At 38.9% G+C, this 21789-nt stretch overlaps 4 protein-coding genes across 5 annotated transcripts; 2 read left to right on the forward strand and 2 right to left on the reverse strand.

The window, feature by feature from the left end:
• The first annotated feature begins 1107 nt into the window (after positions 1-1107).
• Positions 1108-7309, forward strand: uck2a (uridine-cytidine kinase 2a). The gene is made up of 7 exons (XM_078259455.1): positions 1108-1232; positions 2366-2525; positions 2786-2882; positions 3306-3448; positions 3978-4075; positions 4182-4230; positions 5451-7309. Exons 1-7 carry the CDS (start codon positions 1128-1130, stop codon positions 5582-5584), a joined length of 786 nt encoding a protein of 261 aa, XP_078115581.1. The 5' UTR covers positions 1108-1127; the 3' UTR covers positions 5585-7309.
• Positions 7151-9191, reverse strand: aatf (apoptosis antagonizing transcription factor). Its single transcript, XM_078259454.1, has one exon. It carries the CDS (start codon positions 9114-9116, stop codon positions 7539-7541), a length of 1578 nt encoding a protein of 525 aa, XP_078115580.1. The 5' UTR covers positions 9117-9191; the 3' UTR covers positions 7151-7538.
• Positions 9192-9870: 679 nt separating this feature from the next.
• On the forward strand, positions 9871-12586 carry magoh (mago homolog, exon junction complex subunit). The gene is made up of 5 exons (XM_078259459.1): positions 9871-10061; positions 10396-10454; positions 10877-10987; positions 11129-11211; positions 12371-12586. Exons 1-5 carry the CDS (start codon positions 9971-9973, stop codon positions 12468-12470), a joined length of 444 nt encoding a protein of 147 aa, XP_078115585.1. The 5' UTR covers positions 9871-9970; the 3' UTR covers positions 12471-12586.
• Positions 12587-12756: 170 nt separating this feature from the next.
• cpt2 (carnitine palmitoyltransferase 2) lies at positions 12757-18821 on the reverse strand. 2 transcript variants are annotated; one of them, XM_078259456.1, is made up of 5 exons: positions 18439-18821; positions 18103-18183; positions 17886-17992; positions 16489-17793; positions 12757-13948 (listed from the first exon to the last, which is right to left on the reverse strand). In XM_078259456.1, the coding sequence occupies exons 1-5, from the start codon at positions 18621-18623 to the stop codon at positions 13620-13622; spliced, it is 2007 nt and encodes a 668-aa protein (XP_078115582.1). In that variant the 5' UTR covers positions 18624-18821; the 3' UTR covers positions 12757-13619. The 2 variants fall into 2 exon arrangements, with proteins under 2 accessions (XP_078115582.1, XP_078115583.1); XM_078259457.1 differs by having other exon boundaries at positions 17886-18014; positions 18439-18529.
• Positions 18822-21789: the final 2968 nt, after the last annotated feature.

Here is a 21789-nt window from a genome sequence, read left to right on the forward strand (position 1 = left end):
CATAGTCTGTATACAATTTCGTCGTTTTTGAGAATGGTGTAGGCGGATTAATTGTACGGTGGCCCTGAAGTGCAAATCACAACAGCAAATAGAAAAACGCAAAAAGATAGGCCCTACCTTTTCCAGTAGAAGTTAATGCCGTTTTGTTTTCCTATTTGCTGTCGTGTTTTCATATTTGCTGTCGTGTTTTCCTATTTGCTGTCGTGTTTTCATGTTTGCTGTCGTGTTTTCATATTTGCTGTCGTGTTTTCCTATTTGCTGTCGTGTTTTCATGTTTGCTGTCGTGTTTTCATATTTGCTGTCGTGTTTTCCTATTTGCCGTTGTGTTTTATGATTTGCCATTGTGTTTTATGATTTGCTGTTGCGTTTTTCTATTTGCTGTTGTGATTTGCACTTCAGGCCCACCATAATTTTGGCAATAGGCCTACCGTAAATTGCAAGGTGATGTGCACCCAAAAACAGCTAAATAAATGTCCTGAAGTAAATGCTTTTATCTCAAATGTGGTAATAGAAACAAGTAATGAAAGTAGGCGAATGGAGAGCTGAGTGTGTAATAGACTACAACTTGTTTTTTTTTTTAAAGCTTTATAAAAACTTCACAATTCACAATTGGAAAAATTACAAAGAAAGGCTACACTCTTGACTTACTAATTGACTAACATTTTTAACGTAATAGACCTAACTCTGATTTCATCATCATCATCATCATCATCAACAACAACAACATCATCATCATCATCATTATCATCATCATATTCATGCATAATCAGACCACCACTTATTTTTTATTTTTTTATTTATTTTTTTATTTATTTATGTATTGCCAGAAAAAGTGCAATGTAGCCTATACAAGGAACAAGGAAGGACAATAACGTTTTCTGAATCTGAATCTAAGATGTCCACATGTTGAATGTTTTTAAAGCCTTTTTGTTATGGGATTTAGAAATTAAATGTAGCCTATGTAGGCTAATGTTCAAATTCATGGAGGCAGACCACCACTTATCATCATCGCTTCCATGCCCATTAACGTCAGCCTCATCATCGTCACCATCATCAAATGGGAGGAGCGAAGGCACCCCAGTGTGTGTTGTAGGTTGTAGAGGGCCGCATCGCGCTGCAGATGAAGCATGACAGGCGATTGCGAGACAAAGCCAGGTGACCAAGACGAAAATGAAAGTATTAATCGGCATCCTTTCCTCATTGGTGTGGCTGGAGGGACAGCCAGTGGCAAGGTGGGTATTTGTATCATAATAAAGGGCTTTTTTATTTAATGGTATTTATAAGGTGTTTGTTGTATTTCACTATATGTGTGGGCTGACACAAATGGATTTGTTTTTGGAAATTTAAAGATGACGCGCATTTTGTTTTTTCTTTTGTAAAATAATCGTAACGTTATATTTTTTTATGTTTCTGTTTGATAAATTGCAGTGATTGTGTTGCTTGTTAATTAACGCCCGACAGCATGTAAAAACAGGAACATGTGCTTATTCAAAATATAGGCTACCTTTTCTTAGATGCTTAATAAAGTAGTGTGATAGGCCTAAATGGAAATCAGACTTAAGGTCTCATATCAGGATCAGGGTAAAATCAGATGATTAATTTGCATCAGCTGCGCAGAGTCTGCCGGCTATGATGAAAATGAGACACCAAAACCAAACCAAAAACACATTGAAAACTCAAACTCCACAATCTTGCATATAAGCAGATTGGCAGACTGGCTAGTATCAAGTTGTGATGCTGCCTTCACCCCATTTAACAGGATGGCTCATTAGCATTACAATTCATGTCTTCATTGTCATGAGAGACTTACTCTTAATATCTGCATTATCGTATTTTATTCTGTATTCAATATTTTTGTATGTAAGGGTTCTCTTTTGAAGAACAGAAATGGATGCATTAGATTTATATTTTGTTGCACAGTTGCTTTGCAGAGTAGATCATCAGGATACAAAACAAAAAGGCAAAATTAAAGTCTTTATTTTTTTCTTAATATGTGACAAATGTGGTCATTTAAATGCCAGAGGTAGAAGCAAAGTAAGCAGTCCTGCCTGCAAGCCACTGTAACAGTTTAAACCTGGCAGGTATATAAATGTAGTTGTTATTGAAGTAGGCTGGTCCTTTACGTTAGTTATGTAGGTGACAGTAGGATGATTCTATAGGTGATTAAATCAACAAAACTTTATTCAACAGTTGTTTGTGGGTGTAACTTCCTGGTACTATGCCCCCTTTTTCACCTTAAGACTAACTGCTCACAGAGCCACCTGTTTTCCTACTCATGTTATCTGAATGTGGAGTAAACTGCAATCTTTTGTGGTGAATAAGGGGCCAGTATTTTGTCATACTATTTTGTTCTTCTGTGTGACAGTCGTCGGTGTGCAGCAAGATCATGGAGCTGCTGGGCCAGAACGAGATTGACCACCACCAGCGGCAAGTTGCCATCCTCAGCCAAGACAGCTTCTACAGGGTCCTCACCCTAGAGCAGAAGGCCAAGGCACTCAAGGGCCAGTTCAACTTCGACCACCCAGGTATGTTGATAATATTCCCATCATCGCATGCTTCATTGTATTCATGCATCATCTGGCAGCAGGGTAATCAAGGATAGAAGTCTGTTGGTCTGAAACAGCTGTGTCTCTTGCTGTTTGCCTTGTGTATTCAATTTTGATATGTGATTCCAGCAATTAAGTCATATGTGTTTCAGGATCTTGATGTGTGTGGTTTGCTTGGTGATATTTCATCCTGCTAGAGAAATAATTTTAACTGTTTTGTACTCTTTCCTTCTGTATAGATGCATTTGACAATGACCTCATTATCGCGACTTTGTGGAACATCAAGGAGGGAAAAACCGTACACATCCCTGTTTATGACTTTGTTTCCCATTCCAGGTGAATGAGTCTGCTACATACAGAGACAACATAACACGTGTCCACAGGTCCATAGATGTCTGGAAGGGGGGCAAATATATTTGAAAATCTGGATCACATCACAGTATGCTATGGAAAATTGTCGTCAGTAATACAAAGTATATGTAATTGTAGTAAATTGACTAAAACATGCAGAAGTACGGGTGTGGTCCCTTTTTTTTAACTTTTGTTTTGCTCTTGTGTTGGTCTGAAATGATGAATAATTAAATACTGAAAGATTTTCATTGTAGCTTTAAAGCGAGACTTTTGAAAAAAGAAATGACACGTTTTTCCCTTTTTTACAAAAGAATAGTTCAATAAAACGAACAATTGCTCAGTTCAGTGCAGTCTTGTAATGTAGGCACACTTTAAGTGTTTTTACATTTAATGTCTTTTGTATGGCAGGAAGGAAGAGACGGTGACAGTGTACCCTGCTGATGTGGTGTTGTTTGAGGGCATCCTGATGTTCTATTCTCAGGAGATCCGAGACTTATTCCAAATGAAGCTGTTTGTGGACACCGACGCAGATACACGTCTATCTCGAAGAGGTGAAATGTACAAGCATGACTTGACAAATCCCTTCAGTTTCTAAACACAAGAGGCAGGAAACTTGATTAAAGATAGTTCGACATTTCAGGAAATACTTATTTGCTTTCTTGCTGAGAATAAGATGTGAAGATTGATAACACTCAGATCTGTAAAGTAAATTTGAAGCTACCACCGAAGAGTGGTTAGCTTAGTCAAAAAAATTGGAAGCAGTGGGACAACGCTAGACTGGCTGTGTCAAAAGGCAATACAATATTTGTTTATTTAATCTTTACAAAAAAACTAAGTTTTAAACTTAAACTTTGTGGTTTGATGGGGAGCTATATACTAAGATATTCTTGGAGTCTTTTTGATTGAACAAACTGGCAGTAGTTTCATATTTACCGTACAGACACAAAATTCATTCACAATAATTCTCGGCAAACAAGCGAAAGCGTTTTTTTTTTCTCAATGTCAAATTATTGGTATACCTTTTTTCTTTTTCTTTTTTTTTATTTAAAAGATAACTTCCCTGGTCTCATTTTCCCCCAGTGCTGCGTGATATAAGTGAACGTGGACGGGACTTGGAAAGCGTTCTAGCACAGTACATTACTTTTGTCAAGCCTGCATTTGAGGAGTTCTGTCTGCCAGTAAGTGCTATTCTACATGTGCTGTACTGCCCAAATCCTTTGGATGGTTGTTCTTCAGCTTTGACTCATGGTCAAACCCTTTGTCCTTTTTATTAACGCTGTTTAGACAAAGAAATATGCTGATGTGATCATACCGAGAGGAGTGGGCAATCTTGGTGAGTATTTGGGCTTTTGGAGCTCGTAGATGGTACTAAAGAAATTGAAACACAGCTGTGTTGAGTGGCCTCTAAACTGGGAATTGTTTTTAAAACTAAGGAAGCAAAAGCTGCTGGGAGAACAAAACAGCTTTGTCTGTTGATTTGACAAAAGATCTTTAAACCATCCAAGACTAACTGCAATAGAAAACTACACTGTACATAGTCTAAACATCTTGAAGCAGGACACCGACCCAGCATGTGCCTCTCATGTATACATTGTATGGAATGTCATTAGGTTTGCAGGTATTTAATCATAAAACAACGTGTGTGTGTGGTCCACCACTTTGTATAAGTTATTTAGTGTGTGTGTGTGTGTGTGTATACATACATACATACAGTATCTCACAAAAGTGAGTACACCCCTCACATTTTAGTAAATATTTCATATCTTTTAATGGAACAACACTGAAGAAATTACGCTTTGCTACAATGTTAAGTATTAAGTGTACAGCTTGTATAACAGTGTAAATGTGCCGTCCCATCAAAATAACTCAACACACAGCCATTAATGTCTAAACAGGCAGATTTTTATGTTTAAAGGCCAGTTATTTCATGGATCCAGGATACTATGCATCCTGATAAAGTTCCCTTGGCCTTTGGAATTAAAATAGCCCCACATCATCACATGCCCTTCACCATACCTAGAGATTGGCATGGGGTACATTCCATAAAATCATCTCTCAATGCAAATCAAACCAGCTATTAGGCTAACCGACATAAAACCATGCCAATCTCTAGGTATGTTGAAGGGCATGTGATGATGTGGGGCTATTTTAATTCCAAAGGCCAAGGGAACTTTATCAGGATGCATAGTATCCTGGATCCATGAAATAACTGGCCTTTAAAAATAAAAATCTGCCTGCCTCTATGGGAATTTAACATAGGGGTGTACTCACTTTTGTTGCCAGCGGTTTAGACATTAATGGCTGTGTGTTGAGTTATTTTGAGGGGACAGCACATTTACACTGTTACACAAGCTGTACACTTAATACTTAACATTGTAGCAAAGTGTAATTTCTTCAGTGTTGTCCCATTAAAAGATAGAATTTAAATATTTACTAAAATGTGAGGAGTGTACTCACTTTTGAGATACTGTGTGTGTGTATATATAGTGTGTGGTTTATTTTTTTATATATATATAAACAAACACCACACATTCTCTTTGTCTCTTAATACAGTTGCCATAAATCTCATAGTTCAGCACATCCAGGATATTTTAAACGGTGGTTTGACCAAACGGCTGAATGGGTGCATTAATGGTCATGGAACAACAAAGAACCAGCCAAACGATTCCAGCAGTCGGCGCTACTGAGCAGCTCTCCCCAAAGAGAGAAAGGAGGGTTTACTGGTACATGCCAAATTTGCTCTACCTTGTGGCTAAAAAGGCCGGAGTAATTTGCCAGGGAATCAAAAGGCCTCTTTTTGGTATCCTTTAGTGTAGCTGGTTTAAAGCGTTTGTATTCAGTTCTAGTTTTCTCTATAGCTTGTGTACTGTATGAGATGGAAGGCTTAGAAATACAAAGGGACTAACTTGTAATTTAATTTAAAACTGCTGCTTGCCTTTACCACAGCACTGAAACTAATTAAAGAAGTTTTTGTGTCTAAAAAGGTGACGGCCTTTAACCATACAATAAATGGAGTGTAGCAACATACTGTTTTACAGCCTTACCCTATCTCACTACCATTAGGGCTAATTCCCTTTATCAATGCAACTTGACAATTTTTTTTCAAGCGCTGTATTGAAATAATGTACTATGGATTGAAATTTGTTTGTTTCACGTTGCCCCAAGCTGCACTTGCTTTGTCTTGTCTAAAACTAACAAACTAAATACGTTATTTGTCAAATAAAACCACCGATTCCCACCTCAAATCATCTGATGTATGACATCACCAAAAAATATTTGTACCGTCTTTGTGGACTGATTTTTTTTATTTTCAATGTGATACTGACATTACATTAATTCATTTAATAAGATGGTGGTAACAAAGAACAATTACTTATGTTATGAAATTACCACAAAGTATTACTTTTCTTTGATTCCCATAAACTTGAATCGACAGATACTAATGTATGCAATGTTCATGTGAAATACACTGAACTATAAAATGTCAAGTTAAAGATACCCAATGTTAATCTGTTCTGTAAATTATGTTTAATGGAGTTTTCTTCCTGTATACATTTTTCACATGATAAAGTTCTCAGGTACTGTTTGCTTGAAGTGACCCATCTGTCACTTCCAAATTATTGTATTTGATCTAAAAAAAAATATACATTTGTTTTCAAAACATTTGTTGTTGGTTTTTTTTTTAACTGTTCTATTTAACTCTAAATCTAGACATTAAGAAAATTGACACATGATTGGTGCTATATTGTAAGGTTGAACATTTAACTTGCTTTTAATTTCCAAATACTGTGGAGTAATGTAGTGGCAATGAGGCTGTAGCAACCTTTGGTCATATCCTCTTGTTTTTTTGTGGAAATTTGGGGGTGCAGGCAAGGATTAGATAAACAGCTTGAATTAGCTTCTTCCACACTAAGTTTAAGTAATAAGACTTGAACACGGTGTATGACAAGTCATACTTTCTGCTATGAAAAAGCCATATCCAGTATTTCTTTTCAATAAAAATCTTTTTGTATTTTCTATTGTGATTTTTTTTTTTTTTTTTAAATGTGGCTGTTTATCTGTCACTGCCAATAAGGTTCATTCTAAATATGCAGTTTTTTTTTATTGTGCCCTGTTAAAGCAGTGAAATGTGTTGAATCTTGTATAGTTACTGGCAAAACGGTACGCTATTAAGATATAAGTATACTATACAGTTTCCATGTTGTATGGAATTGGGACACATAAGTACAGTTCACTTTTTAAAGAAAAGGTCATACAATTTGAAATGCACACTTTACTTGAATCATGAGACTTGGTGATAGAAGAAAAAATTATATACTTTGTCATCAGTAGTTGTAGTTTGTCAACAGTCATTAGGCATTTTGTTTTGTTGGAAACACTCATGTATTGCATGTTTTATCAAAAATTGCTCATGGCTCAGGCAAAAAGACATACTGAAAATATTACATTGTATAAAATGTATTAATGAAGAACTATGTCCCCTGCAAGTCCATATTCTGTCAAGCTTCTCATGCCAAAAAGCAGGCCCAGTTTCTGTCCTAACACAAACTGCTACTCTGCGTAATTAAAGGGTGAAGAAAAGGCACTGTTTTGTTTACATCCTAAAACTTTGGCATGTGCCCCCACAGTCTCTCCTTCACATCACTCCCTGATTGTGGAGTTCTGACCAAAGAGGCCACGATACAGTTCACTGCGTGCATCGTCACTCACTGAGCTGTGGTCAATAGGAGCCATAAAATTGACCAGCTTACTGTGGATGTGGAATCTGACTTTACGGCCCTTGCTGGCTTTGGTATCTACCTTCTTCTTGATCTTGCTGCGCAATTTCTGGATGGCCAGCCACTGCCTGCCCATAGCCACCTGATCATTGGGGTCAGCTGCACTTGTCTTGCGTTCAATCAGCTCTCTTAGAAGCTGGTGGTAGAAATCATCATCATCAAATATATCTTCATCAAGATCCTTTAGATGTGTGTTTGCTTTCAGCTGTTCCACCTCCTCTCCCTCTGTGGAGACAGTTTCAGAAGTGAGAACAGAGGCCTCTTTTTTTCCCAGGACTCTGTATTCTGAGCGTCGGGTCTGGGTGCGTCGCACCAGCCTTTCCTTGTCCATCATCACCTGCTCCACCTGGGTCAATATGTTTCTGTCGAACGCCCCAAAACCCTTGCTGCTTTTGCCCATAGTCAGTCTGGTTTTATCATGCCACTTTTGCAACGTGGCATTACAGTAAGGCTGGAAAGCAGCAAACCGTTTGGCCATGAAGTCCGGGTACTCTGCCATCTGTAGTTTTCGTTTAGGCGCGCCGTCCTCCTGGACAGACCCTTTTTCATCCTCATTATCATCACTGTTTATCTCCTCGTCTTCACCCTGAGCTTTCGTCTTCCCTTGAGCGATGCTCCTCGTGTTTGCATTCTGATACAGCGTCTGGTCGTGAAGCTCAAGCAGGGATCTTTGAAGAGCTTTCAAAGCTTTGTGGGTCTTTTTCAGCTCCCCCGCAAGTTCGGCTCCACCTCTCCTCTTGAACTCTGGGAAGGTCAGCGGCTGTGGAAGCTGGTTGGCAGTCACCAGAGCTTTCTGTATTTTGATTCGACCCTCAAGCATTTGGTCCCACAGGGCCAGCTGGTTCTTCACAGCATCCCCTTTCTCAACTTCTTCGTCTACTTTCTCTTGAGAAAATGTGCGGACAGTTCCCTCATCCTCATCCTCGTTGTCGTCTTCATCATCATCATCATCATCGTCTTCCGTGTCATCTTCATCACTGCCTTCAGTCTCCTCGCCACTGTCATCTTCACTCACTCCCAGGTCATCCATGCCCTCTGTCAGTTTGTGGAAGTCCACTCCCTGAGGAAAGGCCAGTAGTTCACTGCCCACCAACTCCTCATTTTCATCATCATCATCATCATCATCAGCTTCTTCATCCCCTAAAGAATCCTCTTCTTCATCTTGCTCTTCTATGCTGCCCTCCTCCTCACCAGATTCATCAATATCCATCAGCAGCTGTTTACGAGAGACTGTCTTCCCCACATACCGTCTGTCCGTTTCTGAAAGCAGAGATGTATTGTGCTTCCGCAGTGCACTTAGGCCCCCATCTTCATCGTCGTCCTCGTTGAATCTTTCTATCACTTTGGCTTTAGTCGCCTCGTCATCGTCATCCTCTGGATCAGCAAATTTAGGCAAAGGATTCAACAAATCCTCTAGCTCCTGAGAAAATGAGCCTGCCATGGGTAAACGTTTATAAAAACCACACGTGTAGTCAAGACCGATCCTGGGAGCGGAAAGTGATGACGCTAGTAATATGCGACGACCGTTAAAGTCGTAGGATGACAAACCTGAGTAGCGTCTTTCAGGCAGAACTTTTTTCAGACAGTGTATGAAGTCCTTCTCTTATAACATAATATTATATAATCACATCCACGATAAAATCATGGGCAGAACCAACCCCAAACATTAACCAGTAACTGCTTAATTAAAGAAGCAATAATATTTTCGGACCAACAACTAAAGTAAGTTGAATTGGAGTCAAATCAGACCAAAAACAGAAAGGTAAAAATAAATCAAACTGAAAAGGTCAAAATAAATATATTCACAAACGTATTAAGTTTTATATTTTGACACTGGAGAAATCTCGCTTCGTGAATGTGAAGTTTGCCCATGAGACACAGTATTTTTGTATGGAATTATGGATTTGATTATTGTCTATATGATAGACTCTAAATTCAATGATAAAACCTTACTTTGTGTATGTACATTTCACTCAGCTTAATATGGCAATTTGAGTATGATGAGTATGAGTATAATGTTAATGAATTCATTTCAGGGATAGTAAATCCTCGTCCATGGCATATTAAGGATATTAAACATTCGTATAATAACCTTTAATACAACCATGATAAATACGGTACTAAGTCTATAGTAAGAACTTCCTGAAAGACAAATTTCGGGAAAAAAAAGTCTTAAAAACCGGGTGACCTTCTACGCATGCGTATATTGATGGCGAGACACTTCACTAGCTTTTCTTGCTAGCTGAGTTTTGTTACGCAGACTTCACCAGAAAGAGTACTTTCTGGAGAGTAAAGATGTCAACAAGTGACTTCTATTTGAGATATTATGTTGGGCACAAGGGAAAGTTTGGACACGAGTTCCTGGAATTTGAATTCAGACCTGACGGTAAGTTCAGTTTGGCGGTAATACAAATGTTTTAGCTCTCCTGCGTCTAAGCTAACTTCGCTAGCCACCCGGTAATGGCTAGGCCGCAGCGGATTTAAAATGAGTTGCGAGCGCCAAAATATCTCTTTGGTTTCCCCTTTAATGATAAGAGTTGATGTCTAGACTAAATTCATACCGCAAAAATATTAATTATAAATGCAGTAATGTTAAAAGTAATATATCCTGAGCGTTAGGCGCCATGTGGCCTGTAGGGTAACGTTAACAAACGCATGGGTTTGGTTAAAGTGATGCATTGTTTTGAATTTCCACTGTAAATAGAACATTTTTTTTGCAGGTAAACTGAGGTACGCAAACAACAGCAACTACAAGAATGACGTCATGATCAGGAAAGAGGTAAGTCATAATTATAAACACGTTGCTGTTGGAGTAACTGAATAATTTGAAGTCCATGATTTTGGGGTTTCTGTCGTTGTCTTTCATTGATATTATAAATGGCATGGCACTGTCTCCGCACCATTCTCGTATAACAGATTATGCGAAGTATTTTCCTGAGATATTGTTTCAAAGTGCTTTCATGCAGTATTGTATGTAACAAGGGATGGGTGTAGTGCTCATTTATTAAGGGGCTTTATAATGATGATCACCCAAGCAGAGATATTGTCTGTTAAAACACAGTACATAACATAACATTATTTTTATATTTAGATAATAAACATCTAAAATGTATATATTCTCACAGGTTATAAATGTATGGCCCAACTTCACACATGTACAAAGTGTAACTGAGTTCATGTTTGTTCTGTGTACCAACCCAGGCATATGTACACAAAAGTGTGATGGAGGAGCTGAAGAGAATCATTGATGACAGTGAGATCACCAAGGAAGATGATGCTCTGTGGCCGCCTCCTGACAGAGTTGGCAGACAGGTTTGTGACTCAATTCACCATCAGACCTTATCTCTAGTTCTGTAGTAGTACTGTAGTAAATCAACTCTGCATTGAATAATTTGACCAGAAGTTTTTGAAGCCTTAAAAATAAGTTGCCTGTTTTTGTCCAAATTTTCACAGGAATTGGAGATCGTCATTGGAGATGAGCACATTTCATTCACAACCTCCAAAATTGGATCTTTGATTGATGTCAACCAGTCAAAGTAAGCGCCTTATTCAGGAGTTGGGAAAGTAGGCACTAGGGGTATGAATCTTCATTGGTCTCACGATTTGATTACTAATATCTAGTCAACAATCTGACTCTATCACGATGCGTCACCTCCTCAATATTATGTGTGTGTGTGTGTGTATGAACTCCCCTTTCTATTGTATCTGCACTTAAAAAAGGCATTTCCTGAATGTAGTGGAGTCTAAACACAGCAGACAACACACACAAGGCAAAAAGAACAAAAGCAGAGACCGGAAAATCAACAAGTAACCTCAATAGGCAATAATCGATTATGGTCCGTCACTGCATCAATGCAGAAACGTCCGCATCGCGATGCAACGATTAAATTCAACACCCTTAGTAGCAGGGCTCGACGGTGCGTTAGGGTATTTTCATACTTGCCGTTTTTTGCAGCTGTGGCCGCCAGTAGCTCCCATGAACTTCTTTACATTTAGTTTTACATGTTCGTCTTTCTCTCTTTACTGGAGCACATACAGTGTGTCTGAAAGCGGCCGCTCTCGGCTCGTCCTTATATGTTGCAGCGAGGGATGGCTGCGTGGCATTTTGAAAAGTAACCACAGTTGGAACCGCATTGCTATCCCTGTTAACTGAACAAGTAGCAGAGCATGTTACAGAGGCGACGTCTCTCTTCCGTCCCCTGTACAGGTAAAGCCAGCTACACATAATCCGCAGTGAACCACTCTGCGTTGGCTGTTCTACAAGTATCAGTTATAGCAGTTACCTTATGTAAGTCATTCTGTTAGCTGACTGGAGTGAATTCTCCAAAGGTCTGTCTGGATTTAGTGGGACATTTGTTGTACAAAGACAATAAATTAACCTTTAACCATAGTATTGTTATTACATAATTAAATAGTTTGAAGCAAATAATCAAAGACCTAGTATAGGCTACTTGTTCTATTCAAATAAATGAAATCCCCTTGCTTGTAAATGTCTCTTCGTATTCCTTTTTATGAAAGAAAAACATTATTTGATACATTTTCATTGTGCCCTTAAAATTCTTCATGCGCTCCTAAATTTTTCTACTTAGGAGCACGTGCTCCTTGGGAAAAAAGTTAGCGTTGAGCCCTGCCTAGTAGGCACTGTATATTTGTCAATAAGAAAAAGGTTTAACTTTTTAAATTGCATTGTTTCAGGGACCCTGAAGGTCTTCGCGTGTTCTACTACCTGGTGCAAGATCTGAAATGCCTGGTCTTCAGTCTCATCGGCCTACACTTCAAGATCAAGCCTATCTAAATGTGGAATTTGATCGTTTTAATTGCTTTAGCTAATGTTTCTGTTGTAGTACCGCATTTGTACATTTGCTTTTGGTGGAGCTGTTTATTTTAAATAAAAAGGGTCAGAAAAATGTATTGCTTGTCTAAGCTACTTGTAATATTTCATTATAAGTGTCCTTTGCTGGTATTAACAGTCTTAACATTTCTAATGAGAATTGTATTGTCCATGTTCTATTACACTGTGTATAGAAATACAATTTTTAGTAATGCGATGTTCTTGCAACACACATGGAAAAAAAAATGGAGCAAATGTAATGGAGTTTTAATTTAAAATACATTCAAACACTAAGCAGGAAACAGAAGTTATTACAGTGACTACTGCAATTGCACTGTTAATCACATTTTGATTAGGCACAGTCTGACTCACTAAACTAATCTGTATTGCAGAGAAAATCTACATCTGACAAGCCCAGTAAATATGAGCAGCACTCCGAAAAACAAAAAACCCACCCCCAAATCCTTGTCGGTTTGTTTTGTGGTGCAGGTTGGCACAGTTTATTTTTATGCTGTTTGTGGAGCCTGGGCTGTCTACAGAGACACTTTTTTTTTTTTTACAGTGTGTTCAGGGGACAGGCAGCTAGCGGAGAGTGAGGAGATGATTGCTCTGTGACAAAAAAATGTAGTCTAAAAAACATGTGACATCACTTAGACCACCTTTAAAGGTGGAGTCAGCTATTCTAATCCAATATACTTTGTTTAATTTGGCGAATATCTCGTCATGGTCTGCTAGCTGTGTGTGTGTGTGTGCTGAAAACCGTGTTTTACAAAGCCCTGGCTCTGTGTTGGGAAACAAACTCGGCTCGGACTGACAACTCCACATTTAGGAGACGGTCTTGGAAAGCCAGTGGGTTTAATCAGTTTAAGTGGAAAGCCAACATGTTTTCCAGTATTTTATATTCAATTTGGTTTTCATGATACATGTTATGACTTTTGTCCGCAGTCAAAGGCGGACACTAGAAACATCGCATTCATTTCTATGAATTAACAAAATCACCCGTTTGTACCTACAGTAATATCCAAACCCATTCAAGAAATACATTTAAAGTTCCAAACTTCCCAGAGAAATTTATCAGCAATTTGGGAACTTAGAATGATGGCAAAACACTTCTTAGCCGAGTGTCTTTCCTTCCAGGACAGTAAAAATGTCCTCTAAGGACTTGTAGACACACTGCAGGAATTCATGGACGTTGCGAGCCGGGTAGCTGGAAACATTGCAGCCGATCCAGTCGTCATGGACACCGTAGCCAACACCAAACCCATCAGGCACCACTGGGGCAAAGCCACCAAGGTTCACAGCTGGACTGGTGAGGGTGCTGGTGGAGATGATGTTGTGGTTGATGGCAGCATAAGCTGGGTCTGTGTACAGGCTGTGCAGAGCCTGGTTATTTGAATAGGCCAGGTATCTTAGGGCAAACAGGTGACGGTCAAAACCTTGGCCTGGTGAGAGCAATAAAAGAAGTGATTAGTACAGCAGACCAAAGGTTTGTGTGTTTTGAGACCAGCTTTGTCTTCAATTGCCCATTTACCCTTTAATCTAAAATGTTTGTCATTATCTTAGTAGATGTACATTCTTTCCTGTTAATAAATTACCTAAGCCCCTTATAAAAAGTTACCAACAGGAAAGGTTAAGTGTAGGGCTGAAGAATAAATTGTTTTCAAATCAAAATCGCGATTTGAAAGAATGATTAATCGAATGTGAACATTTAGTCACAGATTATTAACAGAAATGTCCCATTTTCAGTGGATTTTTCATTTATGTTGTATTACTTTATTTAACATGATCGTAGAAGGTGCAATATGTAGATACTGCAATTGAACTGAGGCATATCAGAAAATTCAGTTTACAGGAAAGATTTAAAGATACAGGATATTTTTTTATTGGAATTTTTTATTATAACTTTAGCTTTTGTGAAAGATGTTCTGTGTTTGAATGTTCCATGCTTATTCAAAGAAAAAAACATATTGCGAGCAATTCATATCTATGTTCTCATCCTTGCATAAGAATATAGAGCAGATTTGATGGTGTTTCATGTTATAATGCTCCATGACATGTTTTCTGTTACACAGTGATAATTGAACTTTAGCTATACTTAAATAGATTTTTTTTTAAATCGCGAATCGAAATCACATATCTTGCAGAAAAATCGCAATTAGATTTTTTCCCCAAATCGTTCAGCCCTAGTTAAGTAGAATGACCAAGTAAAAAAAGATCATTCAGGGCATGTTTTCAGAAACAGACTCCAAAAACACTCCAGGACCGTTGCCTATTTGAATATACAGTCAGGTCCATAAATATTGGGACATCGACACAATTCTGATCTTTTTGGCTCTATACACCACCACAATGGAGTTGAAATGAAACGAACAAGATGTGCTTTAACTGCAGACTTTCAGCTTTAATTTGAGGGTATTTACATCCAAATCAGGTGAACGGTGTAGGAATTACAACAGTTTGTATATGTGCCTCCCACTTTTTAAGGGACCAAAAGTAATGGGACAATTGGCTGCTCAGCGGTTCCATGGCCAGGTGTGTGTTATTCCCTCATTATCCCATTTACAAGGAGCAGATAAAAGGTCCAGAGTTCATTTCAAGTGTGCTGTTTGCATTTGGAATCTGTTGCTGTCAACTCTCAATATGAGATCCAAAGAGCTGTCACTATCAGTGAAGCAAGCCATCATTAGGCTGAAAAATCTAAACAAACCCATCAGAGAGATAGCAAAAACATTAGGTGTGGCCAAATCAACTGTTTGGAACATTCTTAAAAAGAAAGAACGCACCGGTGAGCTCAGCAACACCAAAAGACCCGGAAGACCACGGAAAACAACTGTGGTGGATGACCGAAGAATACTTTCCCTGGTGAAGAAAACACCCTTCACAACAGTTGGCCAGATCAAGAACACTCTCCAGGAGGTAGGTGTATGTGTGTCAAAGTCAACAATCAAGAGAAGACTTCACCAGAGTGAATACAGAGGGTTCACTACAAGATGTAAACCATTGGTGAGCCTCAAAAAACAGGAAGGCCAGATTAGAGATTGCCAAACAACATCTAAAAAGCCTTCACGTTTCTGGAACAACATCCTATGGACAGATGAGACAAAGATCAACTTGTACCAGAGTGATGGGAAGAGAAGAGTATGGAGAAGGAAAGGAACTGCTCATGATCCAAAGCATACCACCTCATCAGTGAAGTATGGTGGTGGTAGTGTCATGGCGTGGGCATGTATGGCTGCCAATGGAACTGGTTCTCTTGTATTTATTGATGATGTGACTGCTGACAAAAGCAGCAGGATGAATTCTGAAGTGTTTCGGGCAATATTATCTGCTCATATTCAGCCAAATGCTTCAGAACTCATTGGACGGCGCTTCACAGTGCAGATGGACAATGACCCGAAGCATACTGCGAAAGCAACCAAAGAGTTTTGTTAAGGGAAAGAAGTGGAATGTTATGCAATGGCCAAGTCAATCACCTGACCTGAATCTGATTGAGCATGCATTTCACTTGCTGAAGACAAAACTGAAGGGAAAATGCCCCAAGAACAAGCAGGAACTGAAGACAGTTGCAGTAGAGGCCTGGCAGAGCATCACCAGGGATGAAACCCAGCGTCTGGTGATATCTATGCGTTCCAGACTTCAGGCTGTAATTGATTGCAAAGGATTTGCAACCAAGTATTAAAAAGTGAAAGTTTGATTTATGATTGTTAATCTGTCCCATTACTTTTGGTCCCTTAAAAAGTGGGAGGCACATATACAAACTGTTGTAATTCCTACACCGTTCACCTGATTTGGATGTAAATGCCCTCAAATTAAAGCTGAAAGTCTGCAGTTAAAGCACATCTTGTTCGTTTCATTTTAACTCCATTGTGGTGGTGTATAGAGCCAAAAAGATTAGAATTGTGTCGATGTCCCAATATTTATGGACCTGACTGTATCACAAATTGCAAACATTTAAATACATGTTGAAATGTCCTGTGCTCACCCATAGCTGCTTCTTTGGTGAGCTGTCCATGATATTTAGAGCATTCACTCAGCATAGCCTGTAGTTGCTCCACACTGTGTTGGCCTGGTTGGCAAACAAAGGCACGTGAACATCGTTCAGTGTGTATGGTGGCTGGCCGGATGGTCTCTGTGCGTCCATGCTTGAACGCTGCAGTGCTACAGGACTCATATGTGGCTACTGTCTGTCCATACTGCCTCAGAAAACCCATTTGAAAAGCCAGCTGGGCTATAGCATCTGGACTCAACTTGCTCTTCTTTAACTTTTCCTTGCCACCTTTTTTGAACTCCATGGCATCAATGGTGAGTTTCGATACAGCCGAGTCAAAGTTCTCCTTAGCTTTTTTGATGCCATTCTCCAGCTCACGGTCCAGGTTGAACTGCAGTCTGCGCACAGCAGAGGCTGAATCCACAGCAGCAGCAGCAGAGCCCGGGTGTACCAGTGGCTGCTCCGTTGTGTCTTTGAAGATCTCATTTTGAAAGCGAAGCACTGCTACGCCGTCGCCCCAGGAGTGCTCAAAATTGATGGCTGCCTGTCCATCTTTGGTCAGAATGATGCTGAAGGACTTGTCGTACCACCGATTGCAGCCGTCGCCATGCAGCATGTTATGGGAGATTTGAATATGGTCCCTCATGCTTTCATCGTCCAGACTGAGACAGAAAAGGGCGCTGTCAACAATCCGTAAATCCTCTACATTTCCAGCAGCTGTCAGCTTCTCCCTCAGCCCGGCCCACACATCCCTGTTTTCACTAGTCAGGACTCCGAGAGGAAAGGCAGGCGCTGGCGTCAGGTCAGACAAAATGTAATTCAAGTGGGACTGGATCTCTGCAGGCTTCACCAAATTACCATCCCTGTCTACAATGTCAAACACATACATGTTGCCTTTCCTCATAACTAGGAGATGTCGCGCTTTCTCATCAGTAAAGAGCTCGTCTCTACCACTCTTGGGAATCCGAGTTGAGTTGAAGAGGCGAAAGTACTGAGACATGTCCAGGGGGTAAGCATTCACCATGTAAGCTCCATACCAAGACAGTGAAGACGGTACCCAGCGGATAAACCTTTTAAAGCCATCTGTGTTACTCTTTGCCGGGTTGAGGTGAAAAACTTCTGGCTCCAGTAATCCGGCTTGCAGCGTTTTCATGAAGCGCACTGCCGAACAAACCATATTTGTCGCCCGCACAAGCTGGTCATTGTACTCCGTTTTAGGGTCAGGATTGAAGGACATGAAGGGGTTGAAGTTCAGCACCACAGATTCGCGAGCAGAAAGATACATGTCAAACCATGGGCCTGAAAGAAAATACGTTTTCGACCAGATTAATTACTGACTCTATGTTAAATACTCAAATTGAGAGTAGTTATTGTCAGAATGGCACATTCACCTGATATGTAGCTTGTGTGCATATTCTTTTTGTCCTGAGCTACCAGTTCCTCATGTAGCTGTTTCCCCACACCATTCTGGAAATCTTTTGCAAGTTTCTCTGTTGTTCTAAAATACACAATTAAGATTGCTGCAGGTAAGATTCAAGTAGTTAGTATTGGTCAGTAAGTTTTAAATATTTGAAATTAAAAAGGTGGATTTTCTTTATAAAAACTTACCTGAACTGGTCAACATCCAGCAGAGGCCTCTGCGCTGCTAAATACCTTTTGACAGTATCCTCCAACTTTGGTATGGGTAGCCTAAACATTTTTTTTTTTAAAACGAGTGATCAAAGAGAAAATGTAGCTTCTCAACAGTAAATGTTGTCAGTAGATGGCCCCCAAGTGGTCATCGACCTAAAATCAAGTGTGCACTTTCACCTACATTCATCTAACAGCTTAATGGGTCACCTTCTTTAACTTAGAAACACCTTGCTACAGTCACCAGACATCTCCAAGGTAGTTAATGTATACAAAAAACAAAAAAAAAAAAGTAATTCACATTTAGCTCCTTACCTGGGTAAACTCTTCTGGTAATGCATCGATGGTACAACACTTTGGTGCAAATACTCGGTTGAAGACCCTTTTTTGCTGCTGTAGTTTCGCTTATCGATGCCCAGAGCAGAAGTTAAATGAATTAACGTTACGCTTCCGGATTTCCTCAGAGATGTAAAGCTTTGCATCGAAAGCAGACTGGCCATGGTGCTAACTAGCGAAATGAATACCTACTGGGGTGTTATCGACATAAAGCACACCGGCTGAAGCTAATGGACAAAAGCAAAAATCTAAAGAGACATCCGTGTCACAGCTGTCACTCCACGATAACTAACGTTAGCCAACATTAGCAACTTGCACTCTTCTTCTTCTTCTTCCTTGGTTCCGGTGTTGCACCGAAAGCTGTGACCCATCAGAAACTGTGACCGCAGAGGGCGCTGTTGCACATCGTCTGCTCGTGCGTGCCAGACAATGGAGGGCGAAGAAGAGCGCCTACGCAAACGGCGTAAACATTAATACATTACATCCACGGATGCAAGCTGTATGATTATTCGCGATTTGTTACAGCTTCCTAAGGACAAAGAGTAAACCGCTGGTGACCATATTCCACCTCAGGCATAGTAACATATGTTTATCTGAAAGTAAATAAAATATATTAAGATACATTTTCTCTGAAATGTTTCTAAACATTTATTTCTTTGAGACTGCATGCACAAGTTACATTTGTAATAACCTACCTAAAAATAATAATATTGTACTGTTAAGAAATGAAAGAACTAAATATTTAATGGATCAGCACATTGGGTAAATTGTCAGAATGTGTAACCCCATTGTAACTGCTTAATAAAGGAGTTAAACTTCAAAATATTGTTTGGGGGTAGTTATTTCATCTCTTCACATTAATGTGGACACATGTTTTCTTATTTATAGTCATCACAGAGCCAGTACCTCAGAGGTCACCATATATTATAAGTAGAGCAGCCGTCAGAATGTGTGACCCCGCTGTAACTGCTGAATTAATGAGTCAAACTTCAAAATATTGTTTTCTGGAGCTTTAAATATTTACAATAAACCCAAATTAAGCACAATTGTAAAATTATTCACTAAAATAAAAAAAACTACACTTTTAAAAATGTAACTATTTACAATAACTTAAAATATTTACAATACAGTTTTTGTTTGTCAATGCTGTTTACAGATACATTTACATTATTGTTCAGGGATGCATGCCCGGACAGCTGTACATTGCACCACCACCATCTTGGAATCCAACGCAGCTGTTGTGGTACCAGCGCTCACAACCGTCACACTGGATCTGAATCAAGGTCATATTGAATGGGACAAAGGTTAGAGAGATAGATCAATATATATTTGTCACTGTAAGAATATATATATATAGATATATATATAGATATATATATATATATATATATAGATAGATAGATCTATATATATATATATATATATATATATATATATATATATATATATATATATATATATATATATATATATATATATATATATATATATATAGATAGATAGATAGATAGATAGATAGATAGATAGAAGACAGACTACAAAATAAAAACAGGAAACAGAACATAACAGAAAAACAAGACTACCACAATAAGACAGAACAATACCAAAACCCTGACAAGCATGTTATTCTCCACAGACGCGTTGTATCCATATATGTTTATAATGACTATTGAATGATTATTTTGGTAATTACCATTATGAGAAAATACCCTGAAGAATCTAAGTCAGTATTTTGAATATTCCCATTAAAATTGTACCTAAAAATTCCTACACCAGCTGAGTGTTCTGATCCATGTGCTAACCAGATGTTGTCTCCAGGGTTCGAATTATGATTTCATCTTTGTGGGGGTCTCTTTAAAAAAAAAAAAAAAAAAGTAGTCTATGAGCAGCAAATTTTGAGCATTAAACATTTAATTTCCTGCATTCTGGTGAATTTTTATGCACCTATTTACCTTTTTCTGAATCAATGTATGCTGGAAATATCTTTATGTAAAGGGAAACATAGATTACAATCCAAATATAAGACATAATGAAATATATTACAATAAGGCTCTCAGGCATTCTGTATTGCTATTTATTCTCCTGTGGATCGACTTTTCTAATTATATGAGTCAGTACACATGTAGCCTAGCATCATTTACTCTTCTCTCCTCTTTTGCGTCTTTTGTTGAGGAAGTAACCTCCTTAAATGTGCACATGACAATTATTCACCTCAATGATACATTATTAATTTTAATGGATTAATAAAGCCCTGGATTGTAATATTTCAAATGTGTTTGAGCAAGATTAATGCTCATGTTCAAAACTTTGTGCACATTCAAAATATATTCCATTTGTGCTCTCTGTGATTTGGAGGAGTCGTAATATTTTGAGAAAAATAAAGTGATAATAGGCTATTACAAGAATAAAGTCACTATATTTCAGAAAATAATCTACCTACACCATAGTCTGCTGTGCATTACGTAATTGCTCTGCTGATACGGTAGATCTCAGACCTTCTGACAGACACAGAGCCCCGTTTGAGACTCTGGTCTCTGAATGAGACAAAGTTTAGGGAAGTGGCTGTATGCTGCTCTACATCGGAGGTGGGAAACCAACACTACGACACAAATACATGGAGCACAAACGTGACACATCTGCCGCAGCATATCGACAGCAGAGCACCTCCATTATAAACCTGAAGCTGTACAGACCACGGACGGAAGGGGCGCTGCTCATCTCTATTTTCTACAGCGAGAGTGGACACTAAGCGACGCACAGGTCTGCTTCAGAGCTCCGTGTGTTTGGGAAAAGTGCTTTATTTGTGATTTAAATAATGGTGCTGATGATTTTTAGAGACCCCCACAGGTATATGATTTTACTGCTTTCATGGGAGCTCATCCTCTCTCTATGGGAGCTCAGCTCCCACTGGCTCCCACGTAATTCGAACTCTGGTTGTCTCCCCACTGTGACCTCCAAAAATTACAGTCATTGGCTGTTGAGTGACATTCTTGAAAAAAACAAAAATCTGTCTTATTTTTCTTTGCAAACAAAAACAGAACCTTGCGTTTCACACTATTTTTAAGACCTGGCAATAATAGACATAACAGACAAAGAACAATATCAGGTATAATCTGAAAACTGGAAAAATACACAAGATTTTCTCTAAACACCTAGTTAGAAAATTGTTGTAAACTGCAATAGAAAAAAAAAACCCTAGCAAAAGACCACGGGCATGTATGTAAATTCTGTATAAATATTTTGAGAAATCTACCCCAAAAATAAAGCTATGTCCTTTGAGGAAAACATGTTAAGACATTTTTTCTCTCCAAGTAGGCTATACAAGAGCCG

Source organism: Sander vitreus, chromosome 9 (assembly GCF_031162955.1).
Source record: "Sander vitreus isolate 19-12246 chromosome 9, sanVit1, whole genome shotgun sequence".
NCBI classification, from domain to species: Eukaryota; Metazoa; Chordata; class Actinopteri; order Perciformes; family Percidae; genus Sander; species Sander vitreus.

Coding starts and splice junctions, on each gene's coding strand:
- uck2a (XM_078259455.1), top strand. CDS start 1,128: ATGACAGGCGATTGCGAGACAAAGCCAGGTGACCAAGACGAAAATGAA. Junction 3,449..3,977: donor TACACGTCTATCTCGAAGAG/GTGAAATGTACA, acceptor ATTTTCCCCCAG/TGCTGCGTGATATAAGTGAA. Junction 4,076..4,181: donor TTGAGGAGTTCTGTCTGCCA/GTAAGTGCTATT, acceptor AACGCTGTTTAG/ACAAAGAAATATGCTGATGT.
- aatf (XM_078259454.1), bottom strand. CDS start 9,116: ATGGCAGGCTCATTTTCTCAGGAGCTAGAGGATTTGTTGAATCCTTTG.
- magoh (XM_078259459.1), top strand. CDS start 9,971: ATGTCAACAAGTGACTTCTATTTGAGATATTATGTTGGGCACAAGGGA. Junction 10,455..10,876: donor ACGTCATGATCAGGAAAGAG/GTAAGTCATAAT, acceptor GTACCAACCCAG/GCATATGTACACAAAAGTGT. Junction 11,212..12,370: donor ATTGATGTCAACCAGTCAAA/GTAAGCGCCTTA, acceptor GCATTGTTTCAG/GGACCCTGAAGGTCTTCGCG.
- cpt2 (XM_078259456.1), bottom strand. CDS start 18,623: ATGGCCAGTCTGCTTTCGATGCAAAGCTTTACATCTCTGAGGAAATCC. Junction 18,184..18,438: donor TACCAGAAGAGTTTACCCAG/GTAAGGAGCTAA, acceptor AAAAATGTTTAG/GCTACCCATACCAAAGTTGG. Junction 17,993..18,102: donor CTGGATGTTGACCAGTTCAG/GTAAGTTTTTAT, acceptor TGTGTATTTTAG/AACAACAGAGAAACTTGCAA.